Source organism: Limanda limanda, chromosome 7, assembly GCF_963576545.1.
Source record: "Limanda limanda chromosome 7, fLimLim1.1, whole genome shotgun sequence".
NCBI lineage: Eukaryota > Metazoa > Chordata > Actinopteri > Pleuronectiformes > Pleuronectidae > Limanda > Limanda limanda.
Window position 1 is genome coordinate 22,737,404 of NC_083642.1, and position 25,806 is coordinate 22,763,209.

The 25,806-nt window shown below is 41.8% G+C and overlaps 1 protein-coding gene across 2 annotated transcripts; it reads right to left on the reverse strand.

Moving 5' to 3' along the window:
- Positions 1-762: 762 nt before the first annotated feature.
- Positions 763-25,136, reverse strand: dennd2c (DENN/MADD domain containing 2C). Of its 2 annotated transcripts, none has more exons than XM_061075427.1 (19): positions 24,883-25,136; positions 20,461-21,585; positions 17,700-17,824; positions 14,882-14,964; positions 14,562-14,711; positions 13,003-13,081; positions 12,683-12,727; positions 11,433-11,617; positions 10,198-10,307; positions 9,572-9,641; positions 9,080-9,157; positions 8,539-8,679; positions 7,921-8,069; positions 5,967-6,144; positions 5,241-5,282; positions 3,541-3,649; positions 2,190-2,432; positions 1,511-1,597; positions 763-1,427 (listed from the first exon to the last, which is right to left on the reverse strand). In XM_061075427.1, the coding sequence occupies exons 2-19, from the start codon at positions 21,366-21,368 to the stop codon at positions 1,396-1,398; spliced, it is 2,814 nt and encodes a 937-aa protein (XP_060931410.1). In that variant the 5' UTR covers positions 21,369-21,585; positions 24,883-25,136; the 3' UTR covers positions 763-1,395. The 2 variants fall into 2 exon arrangements, with proteins under 2 accessions (XP_060931410.1, XP_060931409.1); XM_061075426.1 differs by having other exon boundaries at positions 11,433-11,620.
- Positions 25,137-25,806: the final 670 nt, after the last annotated feature.

Genomic DNA, 25,806 nt, shown 5'->3' on the forward strand with positions numbered 1-25,806 from the left:
GATACCTGCAGGCTTTGTTCAAATAGAAAAAGGATATTCTTTTGATTGTTAAATCAAAAACACACACACACACACAAACACACACACAAACACACACACACACACACAACAGCAGAGGTGACGGTAACAACATAGAATGTAAAACCTGAGGAGTAGAGTCAATATAATGTTTGATTTGACACATGACTATGCAGATATATATTCTTTTATTTTTTCTGTTTCTATTATTCATTATTGCAAATGTTTACTTATTAGCTTTTTTTTTTTTTTTTTACTCCACATGCCAGGGTAATTGAGACCAGATTTCTATTTGTCTAAAAGACAAATTAGTGCAGACTGGAGTCAGTGCTGTGTAAATCACAGAGTCACAATCAAGTCTGTCTTGAAACCAAGTCCTGTCTGGTGTAATCATCCTGTCCATCCTGTCATAACTTAATCCAAATAAATCTAATAAAGTGGATCGCTTCCGCATTTTGCAGCCATTACATAAGACTCCCTCTATTATTTTACTTCTGATGCAACACGACAAGAACAAAAACAAGGAACTTAGATTTTATGCGTTCAAAACGCATCCTGATGATATTTTACCATACACAAAATGATCATATCAGGGAAACACTATATAATAGCACTAGCACTCATATCACTTTGCAGCATAGCCAATGCTCCTATATGTGGCCTAAAAGACACAAGTATTATAGTTAGTAACTGTACAACCCACTGTTCAATGCCTTTGCATTATAAATAGGAGTCACGCATTAATTACTGTCCTTGGAAACCCATTTATTTTAAAAGTAGGACATGTCATGCTTTAATACAAAAATATCCCAAATACTGTACATTGCTTCTCAACATGTGCAAAATGTAAAAAACATCATATTTACAACTCCAGTTAACGGAGAGAAAAGAAAAAGGCTTTATTCCCACAAAATATTCTTAGACAGAGTACAAACACGTGATCAGAGTGACTCAACCTCCACTATGTATGAAATACACACAAATACAAACACAGTAAACAAAAAGGTTCTCACAGTTTGTGCTGAGAGGAACGCAAAGTCAGAACTTTACATGGAAATGTATAAAAACATGCGTCAGCTGAGAACCACACAGTGTTTTCAGTTGAGTACTTACCAGATTGAAATGTAACATTAAAGTTGCACATTGTGCAGCAGAACTGATCCACAAAGTGTTCGCCTTGTGCCTTTGTCCTCGTGGTTCAATAAAACAACACTAAAAAAGAAATAAAGTGTTTCCAGTTTCCGTCCAAAGAGAAGTGCACTGCTCCCAAACGTACACACAAGGTCCTGTCAGAACCGCTGACACAAGACTGATCCACATTCATCTCCTCGGTCAGTCCAGCAGCAACTCCACATCTTCTGTTGTTGTTCACTTCCCTCATTTAATCTGGAGGAGCTTCATCTTGTTTCCTAAACAGAAAAAAAACAAATCAGTAAGCTGCTGAGAATGAACCTTTTTACAGAGGAACATCTGATGCTGGAGCAGCACTCACCCAGCCCTTTGAGAAACTTGTTCACGCCGCTCGGCTCCGGCTCCGGGTACGAATCCAGATACTCGGCCACTCGGACTTCAAACAGACCTGAGACGCAGAGGGAGATGTTCAGTCATGTGGAAATCTGACTTCAATTAAACAACATCAAACATGTGGAAACATCAGACTTGCATCACTCCAAGCTTTAAAGAATATATATAATAAGATGATATTCACTGTTCTTCACTAACATCACACAACTCCAGTACTTATTGCACAAACCTAATGACTGCAAATCAAGATGGACACTGACTGTCCATGAGACAATCAGCTGTACCTTTAACCCCTTGTAAGAAACATTGTTCATGTCTTTAAATCAGAGGTCTTCAACAGGGGGTCAGCAAAAGTTTTGGTTGATTAGACAATTTTTTATATTTTTAAAATGTAAAAAAAAATCGACTGTTTTAAATACACATTAACATGAATCAAGTATATTGAAACAAACGGATAAATGGAGGCAGAAGATGTCGTCTTTCAATTAGCGACACACAATAATAAAAACATGGATATATGAACCTGTGTATTATTTGAATAGCTTAGTATTGAATGCACAATAACAGGGTAGCTATGTTTATAATGGCACTAGGCCCAGTTTCAGATTCAACCCTCGTGACCTCTGGCTCTGCCACGTCCCTCTCACCTCTTCCTCCTGCCTTGCGCAGCTCTTTGTCCTGAATGAAGCCAGCGAACATCTGCGTGTCCATGAAGAGCTGCAGGAACTGCCGGACTCCACGGGACGGGTGAGACTTGCGGAAGCTGTCGCGCTGAAGCTCTCTGCTGCCATTGGAGGACTCGACCATGTGGAAGGGATAGTGGCCCACCAGCTCCACGAAGAGGCGCACAAAGCCCTCGGACACCAGGGAGCTCAAGTCATCTGGCTGGCCTGGAGGGATGGACGGATGCATAAAGAGGAGAAAAGGGTTAATAACACAGTTAGTTAGTCTGTGACTTTAATGACAAGAGACTCAGAGAGAGTCGTGTCTAATGCTTGAGCTTATGTTATGACTGAACTTCTTTATTGTGGAGCACAGACTGATGCACTGCAAATCATCTACTGACAACATGAACAGGTCTTCAGTGAACCAGAGTTTCTGCAGGTTTCAACAAGTTAGACTTTTTGAGCCCAGGATGAATGAAATGGAAGATGTATGTCAAGTTATGAAGGAATGTCAGAGTCCCAGGGTTATACATTCCACCTTCACTTAAGACAAGGTGAAGTAGAGTAGGAGAGAGTTTCCCTTGCAAACCACAAGCAGAGTCAGTAGATACTCAGTCTTTCTCACAGTCACGCTGATTGTCCTGAGATCAATTCTGACCAGGATTTATTATCATGTCCATGTTGGTTTTGTCTGGAATTTTATTACAGCGTGCTAATATCTGCTTTGCCAAGACGGAACTACACAGAGACATAACAAACTATGCATATCGCCTTAAATACTTCTCTTATATATATACTTTTAAGCGTGACAAAAGTGTCGCTAAATTAATGTTAGCATGATTAAGACCTAAACGTAATACGTAAGTATTTTGATTACTTTTTGATTACTTTTTTGTTCATAAAAAATATAATTTAAAACAAAGATTCGTACAATTTAACAAATGACCATCCCACAAGTAACCCTAACCTATTGCACCATATCCAAGTGTCTCATGAGTCGGATGATGCATAAGAAAATGTTAGAATTGTTCAGGCCTGGTATTCAAATGATTACATTTTGGACTATTTGGTGAACATCTGAATAGGTTCAACTCTCCAGTGAAAAAAACAAGATGTTGCCACCGGTATTTGCAGAGATTTGGTGAACCGAACAAAAAGAGAAGAGCTCAACAGGTCTGTGACCACAAAGAGGATCTATAAATATTATTCAACCCCTAGAGAAGAAAAAAAAAGGAACTACACAAGATTGTTACAGGCTTTATAATCAGTGAGTCAAGCACCTGACTGACATACAGAACTCTGCCGTTTGCCACATGATGTCAGTTATACCGACCTCCAAGTCTGTCTCCATCCTCCTGCCTCAGGATATCCGCCCTCTCCTCCAGGATCTGCTGCAGCGCTGCCTGCAGTTTACTGGGCAGGATGCAGTCTTCATCATCCAGCTGTCAACACACACAACACAGCAGAGGTCAACAACAGTCACGTGTTGTCGTTTACAAACACACAGCACATCTCATCTGTTTCACCCACTGACAGACACATGCATCTCCTTTTGGCATCAGTGGGAGTCGTTGCTGTACCAGTGAGCTTGAACAGACAGACCTAAGATGCCCCTGACCTTTTGTTCCAGTTTGGCCAGTCGTGTTCTTATGAATGATTTACTTGTTTCAAAGACGGATCTGGTGCACAAAAAAGAAGGTTCTGGGGCCCGGTCACACGAAGGTGAATGAGAAAGCCAGGAGGCGAAAAATACATTTGCTTCCTGCGGTGCAGCATATCTGCAGGCTGGCTCTGCATGGAGTCCAGCTTTGGGGAACTTTGAACCACGATATTCGCTTCACATTTTCATATGTGTGACCTTAGCATGATTCTACAAAGCATTCAAGGTATTTATTGTATGTATGTGGACAATAATGTATTTCAAATCTCATGTGCTGATCCACAGAGACAACGGCATTGTGGCCAGAAATTATATTAAGATTAAAATGTTCAGATCACTTTCACTACAGCATTTCCGGTAGCAAGGCTGCACATGCATGCACACAAACGTCACTATCACACACAACACACTCTGAGTGACAGGTACACAGAAACAGCAGGTTCTTGCATCAGAGAGAGAACCCACCAACCCATAACAACAAGTTAGAGATCTTTTTCTTTAATAATGCAAAGTGTGAAATTATTTTTGGGTTCATTACAAATGATAAGATGGCGAACCACCTCAATCTAGATAGTTAAGGCGGAAACACTGGTTTGAAACGGTGAGAGAGAAAGTTCTGACAGATTTTTTTCTCCTGAGTAAAGATCGTGATTTTAAACTTTTCCGATAAGCAGAGGATGACACACACTTGATAAACAGCAAAACATTTGATACAAATGATCATACAAATCTGATTCATTTTGTGTCACAACTCCTCACTGTGTTTGTACAATGCATAAGCGTTAGATTGATATATATTGGACTTTTTTAATATTTCTATTGATTATCATATTGTGATAGTTACTGATATTGTTTTACTGTCCAGTCCAAACAGAGACACAAGAACACAAGGCTGTAATTGTCTAAACATCATAGATCATATAGCACAAACAATGATGTAATTCATGTTGCATGATGAGGAAGGAAGCTACTAGCAATACTGAAATTGGGGTTTTGTGTAACAGATCATATTGGTTTGACAATACTTATTACTTCCTAATAAAAGAGACAAAGAGGAAGTTCACTTAATGAAATGCTAAAAATGACAAACAGAAAAACACGTTAAAAGTTAGAGCAACGTTGAATAGAAATTAAAGAGTGATTATTGTAGCTCTTGATCAGCCAGAAAAGAGTCCAGTGTGTGTGTCTCATGAGATGATGTCACTCTGGACTTATAGCTTGTATATATTCATCACTTCCATCCTTTGTGCATTCTCAATCATCTCGGTTCTGTCATCCTCAAAACACGCTGCATTCAAACATGTGCAGGCACAGCCAGGTTTCCACTGGGGCCACACCTATTATACCCATTCTACTCGGCTATGTGTACACACCTGAATGACAAACTTGTCTGCACACAGATCCACTATGAGCACCTGGGGAGCGAGAAGAAAGAATGACAGTTACTGACATGAGCTGAGTTATTATATGACTATTTCGTAATCACAGGTACGAAATGTTGAAGTGAGTCTGAACCACAGCCTTTTAACAATTTGTCGGCAAAACATATGCTGCTATCAGACATGCACTGAACTCCAGATAATCTCCTGACATTCTCTAGAGGGGCTTTTCCAAAGGAGAAGCTCTGGACAGGCTGCCGTGTTCATTCGGCTGCAGAGATGAAAAAGAGGAGCCATACACATACTGTAGTTGATGCAGACGCTGGTTTGTAAACAACAACAACAAAAATCATCGCCGCAGCTGAATTAATACGTTAGCTTGTGCCTCTGCCTGCTGCGCCCCCCCTCACATGAACACTCAAGAGTTGTTGTGAACACGTCTGAGTGGAGGATCACTTGCTGCATTCTTCATTTATGAAAGGCAAACTCCAGAGAAAGTCTGGACCCAAGTGTGCAGACATTCTCCGGAGTTCATCTCTGAAAAAGGCTTTCGTCACACACAGTGGACAGTGGTGCATGTGCCACTGCTTGTGCATTAATTCACAATATGCAGTTAAAATGTGTCACTACAACCACTGTACATACAGAACATTGTAACAGCGGATTTTGAGATATTTTAAAACATTTAAATAAAATATGAAACATCTTGTTGTGACCAACCTCCTCAATAGGAAGCTCCAGCAGCTGTGGCAGGCAGGGGGCCAGCACCCCGATGAGGAACGGGGTGGGGGAGCAGCTGATGTCCAACATGCTGGCCGGTAGCACGGGCACAAACGTGTGCTGCCACGTGAACGGGTAGAGCAGCGCCAGCACCGCGTGGCTACACCGGGACAGCACGCTGCAGGGAACAGGAGAGAGAAGAGCAGTTCTCACACTGAGGATCACATGATATCAGTAATAGCACCTCAAACACATTTTCAGCTGGAGGAGCATTCAGCAAACTGCAGTAGAGTGTAGAAGAAATCTCCCAAAACACAACTGATCTCTGCTAGCCCTCCGTTAATGCATTTGTTTTTGTCTGGTGACGCTCTGACTCAGTTTGCGGTCAGATGTCAACACGCTTTGAAACACCTCCTCCACTTCCTTTCAAATGGTCAATTTCCACAGAGAAGCTTTTCTCTTCTTTGGAAAACACTCAGCCAAGCTCAGCTCTTTCTTTGTACAAAACACACTCGTCTCCATTTCCTCTTATCTTCTCCATAGAAAAGGAGACTAGTCCTTCATCTTTGTTCTTAAAGGTTGTGAAGGCTCAGTTTCAAACAGCTGTTATTGTACTCTGCTGTAAATTCAGTTGGTTTTTAAAAAGGATTTTAAACCATTCTCTCATCTACATTTCCTCTCCAAAGTCCGATAACATTTAATATCCAATCAACTCCTAGTTTACTGTATTTCTAATATTGGTTTAACGATCTCTTTTAATCAGTTTTTGATGATATTGTGGGAGAACAAGTGTCGTGACAAGCTGCTGACTCCATTGAAACATTTTAATTTGTGATGTAGAGACAGTGTTCACCCTCAATAATCATAATAGATCATAATACTGTATTTTATTTGCCATCAATAACATAACATTGTAATTGCTGCGGACCCCTATGGTCAGATGACTAATAGACGTTGGGGGCAACGGCCATTATTCTGAGGCGCACGGTGTAGACAGCAGATATCTGGGCCACTTTCAGTTTATTTTATGACACACAAACAGCTATTTTAGGTTCAGACGACAATTTGGCTAATCTCAATTAACAGCTGTCTGCCATACTAAAAACTGACAGCCGATGCATAATGGTCAATAAGTTCTGCCTCTTTTGTTCTCCAGTCTCCACACTGACTGTTTTCCTGTGCAAACCAAAGCCTGCTCTAATGTGATTGGTCGAAACTAGAAACTGAAACCAGAGGCTTCCAGCTCCAAAATCTTGTCCCTCACCTAGTTTCTGCAGAGCCTGTTTATAGAGGTAAGTTAAATAACGACTCAAATATTATAACAATATAGCACAGATAGAGTAGGTTAGCTTTACTCACTACCAAAAGATTGTTCTGACTTAATGTTTTTGTATTTATTACAAATTATTATTATTACAAACCTAAACTGGCTATTTTGACCCAGTGTCAGATACACTAAGCTCTAGTTTATATCTTGAGTGTGAGGGTTTATTTTATTTTACTTTGAATTAATTCCAAACAATTGTCTTTGTTGTTTTTCTGCTTATTGGTACTGGTTTATTTTGTTTTGGTTCAAAGTGGGTCAATTGTAATGCTGTACTTTGGTGTGTGTGTGGTTTTATTATTGTTGTTGTGATATCTTGTATCTACTAATAATGTAAAATGTATTGTTGTGTCCCTGTCAAGCCCACTGAGACACTGATAGTGAAACTGGCTCGTTTAAATAAAGCTGACTTGATCTGCTGTTGGGACTCAGCCACGACTGAAGCAGCCCTGAGGGCCAAAGTACGCAGAGATAATTCAAACTGGTCCTGGGCCTGTGGGATATCAACAAGTATCAACTACAGCTGGCTTGTGGTGTCATTTTTAATTGCCTTCCTTAATATAATTCTTATAAACAGTGGAGGTGAAGTGGGCCTGCAGTGTTGAGTGTGTGATTTAATGACAGCAGTACCTGAGCTTGTCGGCGATGAAGATGACTCTCCTCTCGAGCAGCAAGGAGGCAAACACCTGCAGGAGCCTTCCCACACTGAGACACTGAAGCAGACTGTCAAAGTCCACGTGCTCTAACCTGGAGTCCACCGGCCGACACAGCGTGAGCACCTGGCAAAGCAACAACAGCATGTAGCCTGAGACTGTACAGTGTGGAGACAGGTAGCTATTTACACTGGTTTACTCCAGGAAACCTGCATATTGAGCAAAACCAGATTTTTAGATATATAAAAATACCCATATAAGAAGACTGTGGGCTGTTGCAGGGGGGAATTTAGAAACCTAAGCTAAGGCTTTCATTTAAGGAGCCACCTAGAAGAAAGTAGGTATTTCGCAGCATTTTCTCTGAATTACTTCACGTAATTTGAGTCTCTAAACAGGAATGACTACAATGATTACTGTTAACTGTTGTAAACACACAACTGTCCTGACATGACGCCCTTCAAAGCTGAAATAGCTATCCCCATTGTTTACATAGATAACCTCCCATTCTGAGTCACTCTGAGTCTGCAGAGAGGAGTGGTTAGAGGGGGGGGAAAAAACTACCAATTAACATTTCCTCTTTTGGTTTCAGGGTTACCTCATTCCCAGTGCCGGGGAGGAAGCTTTTGACGGTGACTGTGCGTCCGGGGGCTGGGAACGGAGCCTCCATCACGCTACGCATAAAAGGATAAACCAGCGCTGGGGAAATCTCCCGGCGCCTTTCCACCTCCTCCAGAATCTGTGCAGACAGAGCCAAGCAAATCACTGCGTGTCCTGAAGGAACTAGTGTTGATTAAAGTCTGAACAATAGAGCAGAGGAGGCAGAATGCAGCTCTGCATGTAAAAGCAGTTTTCCTCCTGAAAATACTCCCACTGACTGTTTGTCAGTTTCCCTCGGCCAACTGTCAAATGGGTGGGACACTGGTGCATGCATACAACTTCTTTCTTAAAAAACACACCCAGTGATTGCTCAGGATTATCTTTGATTGTAGTCTCATTCCATCCTATTACACACAAGGAGTTTGGAAGGATTTTCACACACGTGCAAGTGGACGAGGGGGTTGAACTTTTCAGAATGCATCTCCTCTCCCTGTCAAAGGCAGGAGGGAGAGAGCAGACAAACTATATGGTCACTTTACCTTTGCAAAAAGGCTGAAACAGCCCAGCTTGCTGACCATACAGTGCACCTCAGGAAGCCTCTTCCCCTTTCCACTGGGCTTAAAGACACACACAGAATGGAATTCGATTAAGCAGGTAACAACACATATACTGCATCTACACCTACTACATATATGACATCAAACACCATATATGAATATGTTGTGTTTGTCTTCTAAGACGAAGTAACATACACAAACAATGAGATAATCCTCATTATTTCAATGTTCAGAAAAAAGATGTAAAAGCAGCTCTCTCTCTTTGTGAAGGAAAAAGGGTGAAGTGATGAAATTCTTCATGTTCTCTGTCATTGATTCAGAAGTGGCATGGTCTGTGATTCACATCTCCACAGAGATGTTGAGTAAGCATGTGGCAGGCTGCCATGTCAACACACACACACACACACACATACGCACACACAAATGCACTTAAATCAGTGACTCAGACACAAACATGAACTCATCCACACTCACCAGGATCTTACGACAGTAACAGAACCAGCGGCTGCCGTCCTCTCCGGTAAGGACAAAGGAGAAGGTCTCACTGAAAACACAACATCAATAGACATGTAATCTTATGGCACATCAAAGTAAACTCCACTATTTAAACCATTCATTTGTGCTGGTTGTTTTCTGATGGAAAACATCTGATCAGATTGTATTAAAACATATTAAGAAACATATGGAATTTCTGTATTTAAAATGCTTTTCATTAATGTGAAGACTGTGCTTTTATTAGCATGATCACATGTTTGTTACTTCAAGGCAGAGAAGCGATGTAAGACCATATCATTACCCACATTACAACAATGAACCATATTAACTAGAAAAATAAACTGAGGCCCTGTGCCCCTCAGCACTCTAAGATTTAATTAGATCAGATGAAACTTTAATGGTCCCTGTGGGGAAGTTGAGTTGTTGTGGTAGCGAGGATATAAATAGAAAGGAAATGGGACTATCAGACACAACACAACTAATAATTAAGGAGCTGCAACTTGAGGTGTGTATTATGACAACAAAAGAAGATATTGACGTAAAGGAAATAATTGAACAAATGAAAACAATGTTTAGTTACTTATTACAGTAGATTATGAGCTGACCTTGGCATGTGTGCACAGGGCTTCCACTCCAGTGAGTCGGGGAAGCAGAACTTAGGAATGACCTTCAGCTGGTCCTCGGCCTCTTTGGAGATCCGGGAGGACTTCTCAAACTGTAACAGACCAACTCCAGTTTAGCACAGCAGTATTTTCCAAATCACTTTCAGATTAAATAAGTGATCATTCACCTGCATTGCTTTATGAATCGATAGAAATGATTTCAGTTAAGTACAAACTAGAATTAACGCACTGCGGTTGGATGCCTCCACCAACCAGTGTAGTTTCCGTGAACATATTTCTTTGAGTCCAAGTGACAAATGATCAAAAGTTGAATTACATCACAAGCAGTCTACAGATCTCTAGTATTCAAGAGGCCAAAAACATGTTTTGTGGGGCCACTTTGACCTTTGACCACCAAAACCAGTCAGCTTATCAGTGAGTCCAAGTGAATTGTACCAGATGCAATGAAATTCCATACGGGCGGTCCTAATAAATCCCATTTACAGGGACGGGAGGTATCTGTGACTCAAGGCACTACAATGTATTCATCTCAAGTTTGAGTCTAAGTGTACGTTTGTACCAAATTAGAAGACATTCTCTCAAGCTGAATTTAAGATATCATGTTGAAGAAAGACATAAACCTACTCTGAGAGGCCACCATGACATTGACTGTATGCTAAAATCAAGATTTAATCCTTAAGTCTAAGTGAATGTTTGTGCACAATGGGAAAGAATTCCTTGACAGCGTTCCAGATAATTCACCTTCACAAGGCAAAAAATTTGCTTTGTAAGGTCACACTGACCTTGGAATGTGACCTTTGACAACTCACAAAAATCGATTCAGTTCATTCCTGAGTCCAAGTTAATAATTGTACCAAATTTGCTGAAATTCCCAAAATGCATTCTTGAGATATCAAGTTCACGAATGGATGGAGGGACAAATAACCAGAAAACATAATGCTGACTGTCACTGGTTCAGAAGCTTTCAAATTAAGAATGATTTAACTATTTGTCTTGACAAATACAGATATATATTGCCCAAAACTATTTCCTGGAATGATATAATTGCAATATGTTGAAATAATAAAAATCACCATTTAAAAATTAAAAGTTCTTGGTTTCCGGTCCTGGGGAATTCCCCTTTGAGAGTTAATAGTCATGCATGTTAAGGAACCATTTAGTCAGAGCAGAGCTAAGACATTTGCTCAGAAGAAGTCACTGTAAAGTCCCTTTCTAACCATTTTGGGAAACTGTTGCGTAATTTCAGGGGAGTAGGTGTTTCCTGGGGAGCCTTTTCTCAGCGACACCACCACAAAGATCTGGAAAAGCTGCTGCTGCTGCAGCTGGATGAGGTCTCTCTCCAGGGTGCGGTAGCCAGGCCGACGTTTCAGTGTAGACTGGATGTAAACTGATCTCCTGGAGCCTGCTGGACAACACACAGTGAACAGATTGTGGTAACGCTTGTCCTGCGACAGACAACATCTAATCCAGCACAGAGGAGCAATATAAAGCATTTTAAATATCAATCTACAGTATAAGGTGTGGTTCTTAATCCTGGTGACATAGTATCCTAAACAACAGTCATGATTAATCTCACCATCTCACTTTTCTGAGGAGGCTAAACAGTTGGCAGGCGTTAGGATAGAGAGGCTGTTCATTCAAGGTCTGTGTTGCAGTAACAGAACCACAATTACAGGACGGATTTCCATGAAATTAGATACATTCATTGTCCCCTGAGAACACTTTGGTTCATGACTACCTGGACACGAGTCAAGAAGCCAACCACAGTGCTGTGTCAGTTCAAGAGAAAAGTCTGACTGCCCTCATTAACGCTCTGTCGGCACTAAGCCCAGGCAGCAGTAATGTTGCCCCTTGCGAAATAATTTTGTACAGGTGATCCAACGAAGATGTTATGAACCAAAGACATAAGACCTAGTTTGATGACTTCATGAAGCAGCGTGGGATTATGGAAGTTGCTGTCTTCACCACCACTGCATATAAAAACCTACCTAACGTGACTCAGGCCCAAATCATGTTCACGGATAAAGGAGTGTATTAAAATTGTATTCACATTACACAGCAAACGGCAATGAATCATCCTAATCTAATTAAAAGTGAGCCAAACCAACAGTAGAATCAAAGACAACAAACAGGCCTAAATGGCAAGCAGATGTTTTTTCCTTTGTCATTCATCCTTTGCTCCAAAAGTTAAATAAAAGGCGACAATAGTAAAACTCCCTGTTACCTTCAATAAAACTGAGAATTCTCTGGGCTGAAAAACTAAATAAATAGCTAACAAATGTTTCAGGGATACTATAAATTCTACTTTTGTTTTTTGCCAAGCAGCCCTCTGTTTATACTTAAGTGATAATAATTACTGCTGACAAATATGACCAGTATTTCCTATTGCATATAAGAAAATCGTATTCAAGGGCAACCTGAAAACCAGATAAGACACAGTGCAGTCAGCTTAACTCTATGCTGATACCTTTGCCGTTGTCCTCGGGGTCGCTCTCTGTCCCGCTGGTCTCCTCTGTTGACACGAGTTAGAGAAGGGAGAGATTAGGGAGATTCAAAGGAATGGAAAAGACTTGAGAAGCCATAATCAGATGCAGACAGCCAGCCTTTGTTTCATAATCAGCCGCTTTGCCTCCTGCAGCCGCCCCGGAGTGTATCAGACGCTGGGTATTTCCACCAGCTTAATCTCTCTCAAGTGTTGATGGTGGTGACATTTGGGCATATGCATTAGTTCATGCACACAAATCTGTGTGTGTGTGTGTGTGTGTGTGTGTGTGTGTGTTTGTGTACCTCTCACTGAGACGCCCTGGTTCTTCACTCTCTTCCTCCCTCTCTTGTCATCGAAGATCGTCTCAATCTTGTTGACGTACTGTTTTGTACAACACAGACACTCATCAGCCCCATAATTTCACAGCCATTACAGAATCATGATTACAGGGAATCAAGATATAACAGACTTTAAGTACATAATTATATTATAGATTGTAATTTTCTTTTACTCCTACATTCCTGCATTCTTCTGTTAATGAGAGAACAGAACTGAATTTGACAGTGGACTCTGGACTCTGCGTTCAAACAGACAGAGGCACATACAGGGTGCTCACATATGTCTTTAGGAGGACAGTCCGAGCACACGTATGTGAATAAACCTGGAAATAATTCCAGGTTTTTGTACAGATTTCAGTGAGGAGGTGAACTTTCAGATGAGAAAGGTGTGTTTTGTGGATTTCAACGGATCATTAACAAAAACACTGCAGCAGTGTGAATTTGTTCTGTTCAGTCTGTCAATATGTGGGGGATCAATAACAGGTTTTAAACTTGTTTTCAATATTGACAGTGAGGGAGCCCCTGTTTAAATTTGACTCACAGATTGTGATTCTGAATGTAAAGAGGTTAAAAAAAGTAGAATAAATACATTATTCATTTAAATCCATGTGTACATATAACAGTTCAAACCTTTCAGTGTTCCAGCACCATTTTTGGACAGTTAAGTTTTTAAATAATCTCCTGTCAAATGTAGGACTTTATCCTCAAAGTGTCAGACTCAGATATGAAAGTACAACTGTTTTTATTTCCTACTACCTCACGGAATAATTTTTACTGAATAGATTTCAATTTAGGTTGCAGAATTTTCTGAAACATTTTGTTAATCTAAGTGTAACGGGAGTTCCAGATGAGTAGATTATCAAGAAAGTCCCAAATATTGACAGATGGATGGACAGACAGGGATTATATAAATGCAGACTAGTGTCAATCGAGCTGAAATGTGACTTTTGACAACATCAAAGTGTTGTGACTCAGTTTGAAAGAAACATGTTACGATGGCGATACGTGTGCAAACTGTTAAAGGTGTACGCCACCTCCTGCCCACTGGGACAAACCCTTTACACAGGATCTTAGAATATTATAAAGAAACCCAACAGTTACCACTATCAGCAAACACTTGGCAACAGTGGAGAGATTAAACTCCCTTTTAGGAGGGAGAATCCTCAAGTAGAGCAGAACTCAGTGCCTGGACTGGTTGGGGTGAGAGATAAACTCTATTCTACCTTCACAGGACATGTATGAAAACGGCTTAAGTCGGTTTCATTACTGTACCTTATCCTTAAAGTTCATCCCTGTCCACACTGTTTCCACTGCCATTGGTCGTAGATGTATGAATTCAAGTCTGAGTTTTGGCTAAGCAGTGGAACTCACAGATGAACGTCTACCCCTATCTGTTTCTTCAGCATCCTCTCCTTCCTGCTCAACATGGCACCACCTCCTTCCTTGTTGCACAACTCCTTGGTTGTTCTATCATACCCACAGTGAGATACAACGGTTTGTGAAAACATGGAAGTATCACTTACGTGAGGTGTCCTCTGTGTCTTTTGAGTGCTTGTGCGCCGCGGTGCAGCCGGTTTGGGGGTTTCTGCGAGCGTGGAGGATTTGGACACTTGGTAGCCCTTCCTCTCCCCTTTGCTGGCGTAACCTTGCAACGTCTGGGGTTTAGGAGGCAGCTGGAAGACATGAACAGTGGAGTTATCTCTGGTTTTAGATAATTATATAGTGTCAAGCTACAGCACTTCCTTCCTCCTCCATCACAATCTCCGGTTGTGCACGGATCATCTGATACACAGAAATAATAGAAATGCTCGTGTTCTGTGAGAGGAAGACGTTCTTCCCTTACCTTCGGGAGTTGAGGTCTGGCGATAGGTAGACACATGGGAGATATCTTAATATCCTCATAGTGGTTATCTCTGGTCGCCTCACCTGGGGGAGCACAGAGTGATTGGAGAGATAAGACATGCTGGATCAGTGTTATACACAGCGGACACTGGGAAATGATTTCACCAGAGCCTGATGCAGGCTTTATGCTCATGACAGCAATTGACTGAGGAGTCTGGTGTGGCTAAAGAAGTGGGAAACTTTATTCCTATTTTAGTTTTGACCTTTCGGTTTCTTAGTGTTTATGTGGTTTTGATATTTGAGTTATAACAATTTGAATAATGGCACCATCCAATGGATATTGATGCAGAAATCAGTATCTAAATCAATATCAATGTCTATCGAATGCCATTGGAGTTGACCTGACTTCAGTGCTTAACGCAAATGAAGAAGTCTAAAAAAATAAATTTTTACTAGATATGCACCTGTTCCCTTTACAATCATTAAACATATTAACTGGAATTTGTATTGTCCACTTGCTAAAGATGTGATAAAATAGATCAACAAACAAAGGCACAAGATTTATACATTGAGGCATACATTAAATACCTCTAACCTTAACCTATGCAAATGCAAACATGAGATTAAAACAGTAAATGTGATAAATCTATTTACCAATTCCAGAAATCTCTGTCTGTATGGGGGCACTTTTTTCCTTCACACATTGCGTGTGTATTGTTAGTGCGGAACAGGGAAGTGCGGTGTGGACACATGATACAGTCATTATTATAAACTTTAAAGAAACAGGGGCCACTCTGGGGAAGGTTGTGTGGAACCAGTGTAAAGTTTGTTCCTTAATCTGTGAAATATAAGTTATAGAACCACAAAAATAAAGACTGACTTATTTTAAGTAAGCTGAACGCACAGGTAAGAGCCACGTTTCCATGGCAACTACCAGTGCTACACTTCCATATGTTTTGTTGTTATGTTACATGCTGCCATTTAGCTGTTAAATTATCGATAGAAAAGAAACAATTTCTGTGATAAAGTGATAAACTTTGTGATGAGCGCTCTGTAACAGCTGTGGCTTAGATTCATGGGAAAAGGGACATTGTCGATAATTTCAATGAACTTGGAATAAACCAGTGAACGGCGGGCGAGCACTAATTATTTATCACAAACAGTGTTGGGAAGGATACTTTCAAAACGTATTCCGTTACAGAATACAGAATACATGCCCAAAAATGTAATCTGTAACGTATTCCATTACATTAACTAATCTGAATACTTGGAATACTTCCGGTTTGTATTGCATTTTTTAAGTGTATGATTGCGGCGTTGTTATAGTCAGTGGAGCAGCAGCAGTTTAAACTCTCTCTCCGCCGATGCGGCGGGCCAGCTGGATGTCCGGCTCCTATCCACTCCCACTTCTGTGCGGGTCCCACCGGAGGCTGAACCCCGCCCTGCGCCAAGGCTGCCTCGCGCCGTGCAGCGATCGTTTCGGCGTCGAGTCTATTTTTTTTTGCGCTTGACGCGAGCGTATCGCTCCAGGAAACACACTGAAAAATGATTTTAAACGATATTGATGACATTTTATATGATATAAATGATAAAGTATGCATCCCATAGTTTGTATTCCCCTTCTGTTGTCCTGGAGTTTTAATTTTACCAATTTTACCGATCACATTATTAAATGCCCCCCTCTGCCCATCCACTACAGACACACAAGCAGTCATAAAGATAAAAAGAGAGGGGGGGGGCGGAGAATACGTAATTTACCCTCGACACCCGACATTGAACGGAGCAAACAGCGGAGAAGCTCTTGAAGATAGATGACATTAAATTGGGACGCTGTTGCAGTTAATGTTGGAGCAACAAGTGACCATATGCTTTTATACTTCTGGGTCAACGTGTGATATTATCAGCGCTGCCCGGCGCTTCAGAGTCCGGTGTGAACCCGGCGTGCCTCGCTGGCCTCCTGCAGAGCCATGACAGCGGAGCTCTGGAAGCGCAGGTCGGTCTTCTCTCACCAGGCGCTGGAAGGGCAGCTTGCGGATCAGCAGCTCCGTAGATTTCTGGTAGCGACGGAACTCTCTCAGAGCCTCGGTCCCGGGCCTGTAACGGTCCCGAGCCGGTAGCGGTGAGGCTCCTTCACGCCGCCGGGGGCCCGGGCGCTCTTACGGCAGCCCTGGTCTCCAGCTGCTTCCTGGGGGCTTTGCCGCCGGTGGATTTACGAGAGAGTGAATAAACTCGAGAAGTACCGTCATGTAATCCACTGATTTCAACAATGTAACTGTATTCTGAATACCATCTATTTATTTTGTAACTGTAACGGAATACAGTTACTCATAATTTGTATTCTAAATACGTAACGCCGTTACATGTATTCCGTTACTCCCCAACACTGATCACAAACTACTTCTTTCTATTATTATTTTATTTAAAATAATTCCTGCACTCTTGAAAGACACACATATTTTGCAAATAGAGGAATCATCTTTTTATATATTCCATATTTTATATGTTACGAAGAAATCAGATAGGATGTTAAAAGTTCAGATATTACTTTATCCATTCACTACTGCTTTTAATTGGTGCAACTGAGTATGATTGATTGATGGTTTAATCAAAATTCCAACATTTTAAAAACCTGTTATTTAGTGTCTATAATGCTGATACCAGTCCTGCTATTATGCAGTATTTTAAAGAAATTAAAAGGATGGCATGAGCCTGGAATACTATCAAATTCCAAGTCCAATTTTTAAGTGTTAAAAGATCTCTGGAGGTTCATTCCCAGCCGGATCTTCTTCAGTGTATAAGACCCAGGGAGTGTAACTTACAGAGAATGTCCTCGTAAATACTGTCTTCAGAGTATGCATGGTAAAGGCCGGAGCGCCTCGCCTCTCCTCCCAGCGTGCCTTGCTTGGCTGTCATCTTGGCTGCATCCTCGTACTCAAAGGACTTCCTGTGTGTGGGTGGGGGGGGGGGAGAGAGAAGGCGGTGAGAATGAGGGGCCTGGCTGTTGTCCTTAAGATAGCCAGCATACGTTTGTTTACACTGCATGTCTACTGCTAGGGTTCCAACACTAAATTCCTTATGTTGATATCAAACGCAGCAGGACACAGAGCATGTGATATGACAGGAAATGACTGAGCGTACGCTACAGAAGCTGTGACAAAATAAAAGCAAACAAAAAGAAAGAGTGTGACAGGATTTGGACGGAGACAGCTGTCGGTCATATGTCATCTCAGCAACTTTTAAAAGAAAAATTAAAGGAAATATGCAGCTGTCGTCCAGTTAATGATTAGTTATTATTATTGTATTATTAGTTGGTTATAAGTTCATATTGACCCTCATGTCTTCTGAAAAGTTTCAGGTTGTTAACGGGTTGTGTTTGATTATGTATGCGTGTGTGCATGAATATATACATGTGTGTTTGTGTGTAAATTCAATCAAGCTGCACCAAATTTCACCCACTCACTGACACACAGCTCATGTGGCGGATTATTTCATCACACAAACAATTCAACTAACAAACAAACAGACTGGGTTGACAAGATAAACTCATTGCTGGGGTAATAAACTGAGGCTCAGCTCAACACACACACGGAGGGATAAGTGATGACCGACAACAAGGGTGCAATAAAGCCTCAATCTGTTTGTATAAGTGAAGAGTAAAGCAATGTTCCTCAAAGGCAAAGATCATTTATCATACTGTAACTACACTTTTGGGTTTTACAATACAACTATGTTTAAATATTTCCTTTTCTTCCATTCTAATAAGTGTATATGTAATGATCTATACATCATAAAGCGCACATTTTGTTGATTAAAGAAAAAAAGTCAATACACCCTGCAGTTAACAGAGATCAATACATTAATCTTTTCTTAAATGTTAGTGTTGCGTTTAATTTCAGGAATTTCTATCAGATATCAAATTGTGCAAATGCTATCTGTAGCAAGACCCTTTAAGGGGACTTTCTAATCTAGACTAACACATTTCCACCCACTCTTCCTTCCAAGATCCTAATGTGATCTACCTAGAGATGTTTAATGATATTCAGATCAGTGGATTGTGAGGGCCGGTGCCAAAGCTTCAGATTGTGTCTCTTGAAGTGCTGCACTTAGATGTTAGTTCATAAATCATGATACACACAAACCACAACTAAGGTGCAGACTTTCACAATCAGGTATCACAGCACAGGAAGATGGAAGAACAATACCACAAATCCAACCTGCTGCCAACACTCCTCGAGCACTTTACTGATATCAAGACACATTATTAATTTCACAATCAACGACATAACATGTAGTGTCATAGATGTTATTATTCCATGAATGGCAAGATTTATCTACACATTACAACTATTGTATTGTCTTCCACCTGCATGTGTCAAGGGACTAATTTGGTCCAATCATGACTGAGCGATGATCATCATCCATTTAGATCTAGTTTAATTAGTGCAGGATGGATAATAACTCTTGACACAGCAGAAGCCCACAAACATTCAGGTCAGCAAATCGGTGCAGAGACAGACAAGTACACAAAGTACTTAACACTGCAGCTGTGGTGGATCCCGCTGTAGTAGGTGTCACATTCTGCCACGCTTAAACACACATACACATGCGCACACACACACACACTCGCACACACACTGGAAAACAATACCAGCCACGTTGGTTACAAACAACTGAGTGTATACACGCACAATTGTTCTCCTAAATAAAAATACAAAATATGTCTGGGTGGGGTTTTGTGGAAGTCAAATCTGGCAACACTGACCTCAGAGCAGTGGAACAGGCCTACAAGAAACAGACGTGTTACACTGCTCTGATAAAAGCATTAAAACATGAATCTGTGACATGTCAGAGCAACAGTAGCACAACCAGAGGAGGATCGAACACTCTGCTTCACAGTCATGCTGGTCGTGTGAAATTTCTTGTTTCACAAGTTGCAAAGACTTGATTTAAAATGTAGTCGTATTGTAGTTATTCATTTGTGTTTATAAGCAGTTACCCCCATATAGTTTTAATAGTTTAAAATATTTTTCAACTAATATTTTATTATAAACTGTGCACTTCTTTGCTCATTAGTTTGTTCTGAAACAAACTCCTTGAAAATAACACTGGGCCACAGAGACGGAGAGTATTATAAGTCGCATCACCTACTTTCTGAACCGACTGTGTACTGATTGTGTTGTTTTGACAGAATACGTGTGCATGTGTGTGTGTGTTTGTGTGTGTGTTTGTGTGTGTTAGTGTGTGTGTGTGTGTGTGTGTTTGTGTGTGTACGATGACCCTGGACCAGTGGCTGGTGAGGAACTAGGCCAATAGAGACAATAGAGAACAATGCTGCCAGATATCATGTGACATCACACATGGACCCCAGCCAGAAATGACAGTCTGACAGTCCCTCCTCAAATCTGCCCTCAAAACAATCTGCCGTCCAGAGCAAGAGAACGATTGCAATGTGAATTTTTAAGGTTAAATCTCTAATATTCAACCAGCACGATCTAGAGTTTTCTTCCAAAATCATCATAAAATAAAAAAAAAAAAATGTAATGTGTATTCTTTCAACCCAAACTATCTAACGAGACTCACCTGTTCTTTGTGTGCCTCGAAAGCCCATTGGTCTTTGCAACGGGACATGGAGGAGGAGGGAAGCTGGGTGGGTGGGCTACCCTCCTGCTCCCCCCGGTGGAGTGGTTGTTATGAGTGGATCTTCTGTCCCGCTGCGCCGTGTGCCCTGAGATGTTGTTGTTGTTGGCCGCCCGGTACGTAAATGTCCGCTGAGGTTTAGGAGGAGGCTGAGATTCACCTGAAGACTCTCTGCCTCTTTCCCAGAGCAGCTTGTCTCCCTCCATCTTACGCCAGAAGCCGCGTGAGGTGTAGAAGTTCCCGGCAGGCATGCTGTCTTCTTGGTCATCACTCGACAGAGGTAGAGGTTTAGAAACGACTTGAACCTCCAAGATGCATTCGATTGTTTCGTCTCCATTGGCCGGGAATTTATGTTTCGCAGTAGAGTTAGTATTGTTCGCCTCCACTTTCTGAGATGCAAATGTTTGTGCTGCAAGTGGTTTATTTCCTGGGAGCTTGGTTGAAAGTCCAGTGGAGCATTTCTGCAGAGGTTCGGACCTTCTACCAACCCCACGATATCCAGCTTGTGCTGGGGATTCCCGGAAATCTAAGCCAAAACTCTTAGCTGAGAAGTTGGCTTTCGCGTGAAGCCCCCCCCTTGAGACCTCGTTGGTATATCCATTTCGCAGGAGGTCCTCAGACAGAGCTCGGGACAGGGTCGGGGGGTGTGCTTTGACTCCGGCATCCTGGCTGCTGCCCGGTTGACTCCGACCTTCCCACTGGGAGATCTTGTCCTTGATGTTCATTTTCTTCTCGTGAGGAGGGGGTCTCCCCAGCTGCCGACCCTGCCACGCCACGGCGGCCCCCCCCTTCTGCAGGCGATCGACCTCACCACCCCCTGGCCTGCCCTGCTCCAGCCTCAGAGCCAGCATGTTGAGTGGTGGGGGGCAAATGTCAGCTCACCCTCAGTTCTCCATTAGGGTATGAATCAAGTATTTCCTCACCAAGGCGGGCAGTAACAGGTATTCCTTAGTACAGAAATGATCAGGAGAAACCAGAGCGCCACAAGATTTATGGCTGAAAGCGTCTCTGCGTGTCCTCTCGTCCTAGCAGAGTGTCATTATCCCCTCGTCTCCATTTGTAAACAGCCTGAAAAGAAGTCAACCGACAAGAATTAGACATCAATCACTCTGCACTTAAAAAACAAGTCCAGGCAACACAGAGCAGGATGAAAGGGATACTGAGGTAACACAGGAGGACACAGTTCCTTTTGAAACATCAGGAGCTATCTACGAGGAGAAGGCATGGACCGAGAGAGGATCAGGAAGGACGGGATCTTGTCAAGGTCGGTCGCCAAAAATAAATTCAGTGAGAGAAAAGAGAACACAGTAGCAGGAACCAGATTTCGGTGGCGTCCTGCTGCTCAGTGTCTTGAGCCGCACCAAACCCTCCTCTGCACTAGGGGAATTCTGCTTTCTCTGTAGCTGCTGTCCTAAACCAGAGAGCTGGCCTAATGTAAAAATCCAATGATACAGCAAAGCATTAAATTTAATTCAGTGTTCTAGCAAGGCTAGCTTTCAAATAACTGTGAAGAATGCACACTTAAAATGATCGGAAGAGCACGAATGTCAATGCATACTTAATAGCCAATCACTATCTACTTACTAATGCCACAAATGTCTAAATGTCTGTCTCATTTTATGAAAACTATGTGATGTACAATATTCATTGCAGTGAAACCAGGTAAGATGATCACAAAGTTTTCTAACTTCACTCTGCACCATAGACTGTTCGGAAGCTCTGCACACAAACAATACAAAGTGACAGTATATTGTAGAACTGTGTGATGAGAAGTCACTAACATTTAAATATTTGTTTCTATATATTGTTGTATATTTCTATTTCTTTATATTCTTTCACCCAAGTACTGCATGCTGCTTATGTAATGTCTTCTGCTGCTGTAACATTGCAGATTTCCCCATTGCGGGACTATTAAAGGACTTCTTATCTTATCTTATCTTACTTTCAAGGAATGATTCCGAAGTAGCTCAGGATTAATAAAGGACAAGTACAAAGCCCATTCCAAAGAGGCAGGTTTACAACAGACACTGGACTATAGGTGAATGAGGGAGAACATTTTAAACCCACAAGAATATGCAGTGGAATAAAAGCTCCTCAAATGATCGAGCAATTTATCAAAAGCATGCTGAATGAACTGGAGCCGTACGTTTGGTATGAAGCTATAACGTTGCTCCATCTAATTCATGCAGTGAAGCACGAACAGACTTGATGTAAAGTTGTGCAGCGGATTCCCCGGCACCACGACTCCCAGCCCCTGAGTCAACATCCAGCCGGTGACTGTGCTCTCTTGTACAGCAGCTCCCGGCTGGCTGGAACCAAACCATTTGGACACGTTGCACATTAGGACCGAGGCTGAGGAGAATCTGGAGAAGGGGAGACATGGTAAAATTCCACTGCACAGCTCCCGATCATAATAACGCTATGCGCTGCATTCCAACAGAGCTGTATGAGAACGGGGGGGGTAGGGGAATAAATTTAACTATAGAGACACTCAGTCCGTCTCTGTCTTGCAAGTGACGCCTTTGTTTGGTTTGACCTAAATCAAACGTATGTGTGCAGTGGAATGCTGCTCGATCATTGCCAGACCGTGCGATGACAATGCGACTCCCGGGCTGACCCATTTGCATTACTCGTCTGTGTGCGGTACGTTGTACAGGAAGAACAGAGTTGCGTTTCCGGAGCTGCAGGAAGAAGGATCAGCACACTGTCCATAATTATTGTGCGGAGAGATTTGCATCCAGTTGCAACCCCCCCGACGTGAGCTAGGTTCATAGCATCTGCACTCAAACCCTTCGTGAAGGGAATCGGATATTCTCTTCCAATTACCAAAAAGTCCAGCATGTACCAGAAAACATTTTCAAACCCATAAAACTACCAGTCCCCTTCTTTCCTGTGGCGTGCACGTTCTTTACTGCCAGAGAGGCAAACTGTGAGGTGTTGTGATATCAAGTGACAAAGCTGGAAGGTGAGTCCAAATGAACCACACTGATGTTTATATCCCTGTCAACTGCGGGGGGGAAAGGTGTCCAACTCCGTGACTCATCCCCGCAGAAACCAGACAGGAGAACCCATGAAGCTGCAGCTCGCCATCATCACTTGGCAGCTAAATGAAACCTAATTGCACCTTCAGAACAGCCACAACACACGCCCCCCCCCCCCACACACACACACACACACGCCCCTAAGGACGGGCGGCGTGACTCAACACGTTGCAGGTGAGCTGCTTCACTCCTGTGGTTTCTCCATCAGCAGAGAGCTACGGAGGTATGTAATGACAGAAAAGTGTAGGTTGCTTAATACCAGCATAAAGAGATCACGGCAATATAGAGATAAAGATAGAGCCTCAGAATTGCTGTAACATTACCGGTCACCAGAACGGCTCCGTGCATCCAGGCATTCACCTGAACAGCTCTGATGGATGAATGAAAAACCTACTTGATGTGACAGGCTCTGTCATTTGTAGTTGGTGGCTGTTCCCAAACAGCTCTTAATTATATCATGATATCATATTACTTCATTTTCTATTTGATTTCATATCTCATCGAGGTTTGATGAAGTTAGAGCTGCTCTGGCACAGTGATCAACAAGTGGTTCATTGTTTTAAATCCTTGTTTGAATTTGTTGACTGTGTTTTATAGTTAATCCTTTTGGTAAAGTAAATTGGGGTTGGATGCAGAAGAGGAGAGAGGGGGCACACTCTATAGCTCCATGTGCTCTCTCTCTCTCTCTCTCTCTCTCTCTCTCTCTCTCTCTCTCTCTCTCTCTCTCTCTCTCTCTCTCTCTCTCTCTCTCTCTCTGTCTGTGAGGCAGATGCCAAATCTCCCTTCAAAACTGTGCACTGTGTAAAATGTTCTTCTTCTTTGCTGAAACTACACAACCTACAGATACACCCCAGACACTAATCTGATTTATGAAAAACTCCTCTATAATTCGGCGTTAACAACAGGCCTGTATATGAATCAGCTAACAGGTTTACACGGCTCTGTCAGCCCTCCCAGTGAGTCAGTGGGAACAGTTCGCTCCAGGAATAAAGGCTTTGGAAACTTCTGAAAGTTTATATTGGTCCGAAAAGCGTATTTTAGTTTATTAAGACATATGCCGAATGAAACAGCAGGGATTCATTATATATAAATAAGCTTTACTTTTATGTAACAACAACACGATAGTTGTCAATAGCGGAGGACGTTTTAATTTGCCGTTTTTTTACAATGGAGTTCGGGGAACTGATTTCACTGAAAGAAAAAAGTGCCTGGGAAAAGTAGCTGAGGTAGCAACTAGACCAGGGAATGAATAATGGAAACAGTGTCAGACAAGTGTGGATTAAAGTCAATGAAACAGCACAAGGATCTTTGGGTCGGAACTTACCGCTCGTAGTCCAAAGCAATGAGAGAAACCCAGCTCCTCTCCAGCTTTCCTCCCGGTTACATGAGACACGGATGAGACTTTGCTCCTCGCATCCTCTGAACAGCGCGTCCAGAGATCAGGCTGACGCAGACTCACTTCACGGATCAGATCATCAACTTTACATAAGTTACACAACTGTGCATGGAACGTGTCGCCCACTCGGATCGCTGCACCACAACAACAACAAAGACAGTGGTCATCAATGTGAGGCTGCTGAACACTCCTAGTTCTCCTGCTCGGCACGATCACCAGCAAGTCCGCCGAAGATACATGCCACTTCCGGCGTGATTGTCCCAAAATAAAACCCGAAATTGACAAGACAAAGTTCTCTGAGCTTCCAGAACAGTGGTGGATCTAGATTTGTATTTATCAGGGGCCATAGAGGGCCCACAATTTATATAAATGATATGTCCACCATTTCTGATTCAGTGCATATTTAATTAGTTACTATAGTTTCAAATAAAGAGATACATCAGAGAAAACCATTGAGTTCCTCAAAAAAGCTCATGTCTATTATTAGTGTTATTAGCAAGTGCGTAGTTTAGTTAAATAAATAAATAAATAATGATGAATGATGATAATGTTAATAAAAATTATATTTTAGTTATAATATTCATGGTCATATAGTACTACTCAAATCAAAGTTACAAAGTGCTTCACAAATAAAATAACACAAATACATAAAAAAATGTATTAAAGGACTGAAGTAAATGTGTGAAAAAAATTGCATTCATCAAATTAGGGGAAATCAGGATATGTGGTACAATAACTGAAGAGCTGAATTTCCTCAGTAATGGTTTTCCAGAGCCTCATAGCTCTTATTTGAAAAGCTATGTTACCTTTTAGGGTTGCACATGCACTAATTGTGAGGTCATGTCATGTAAA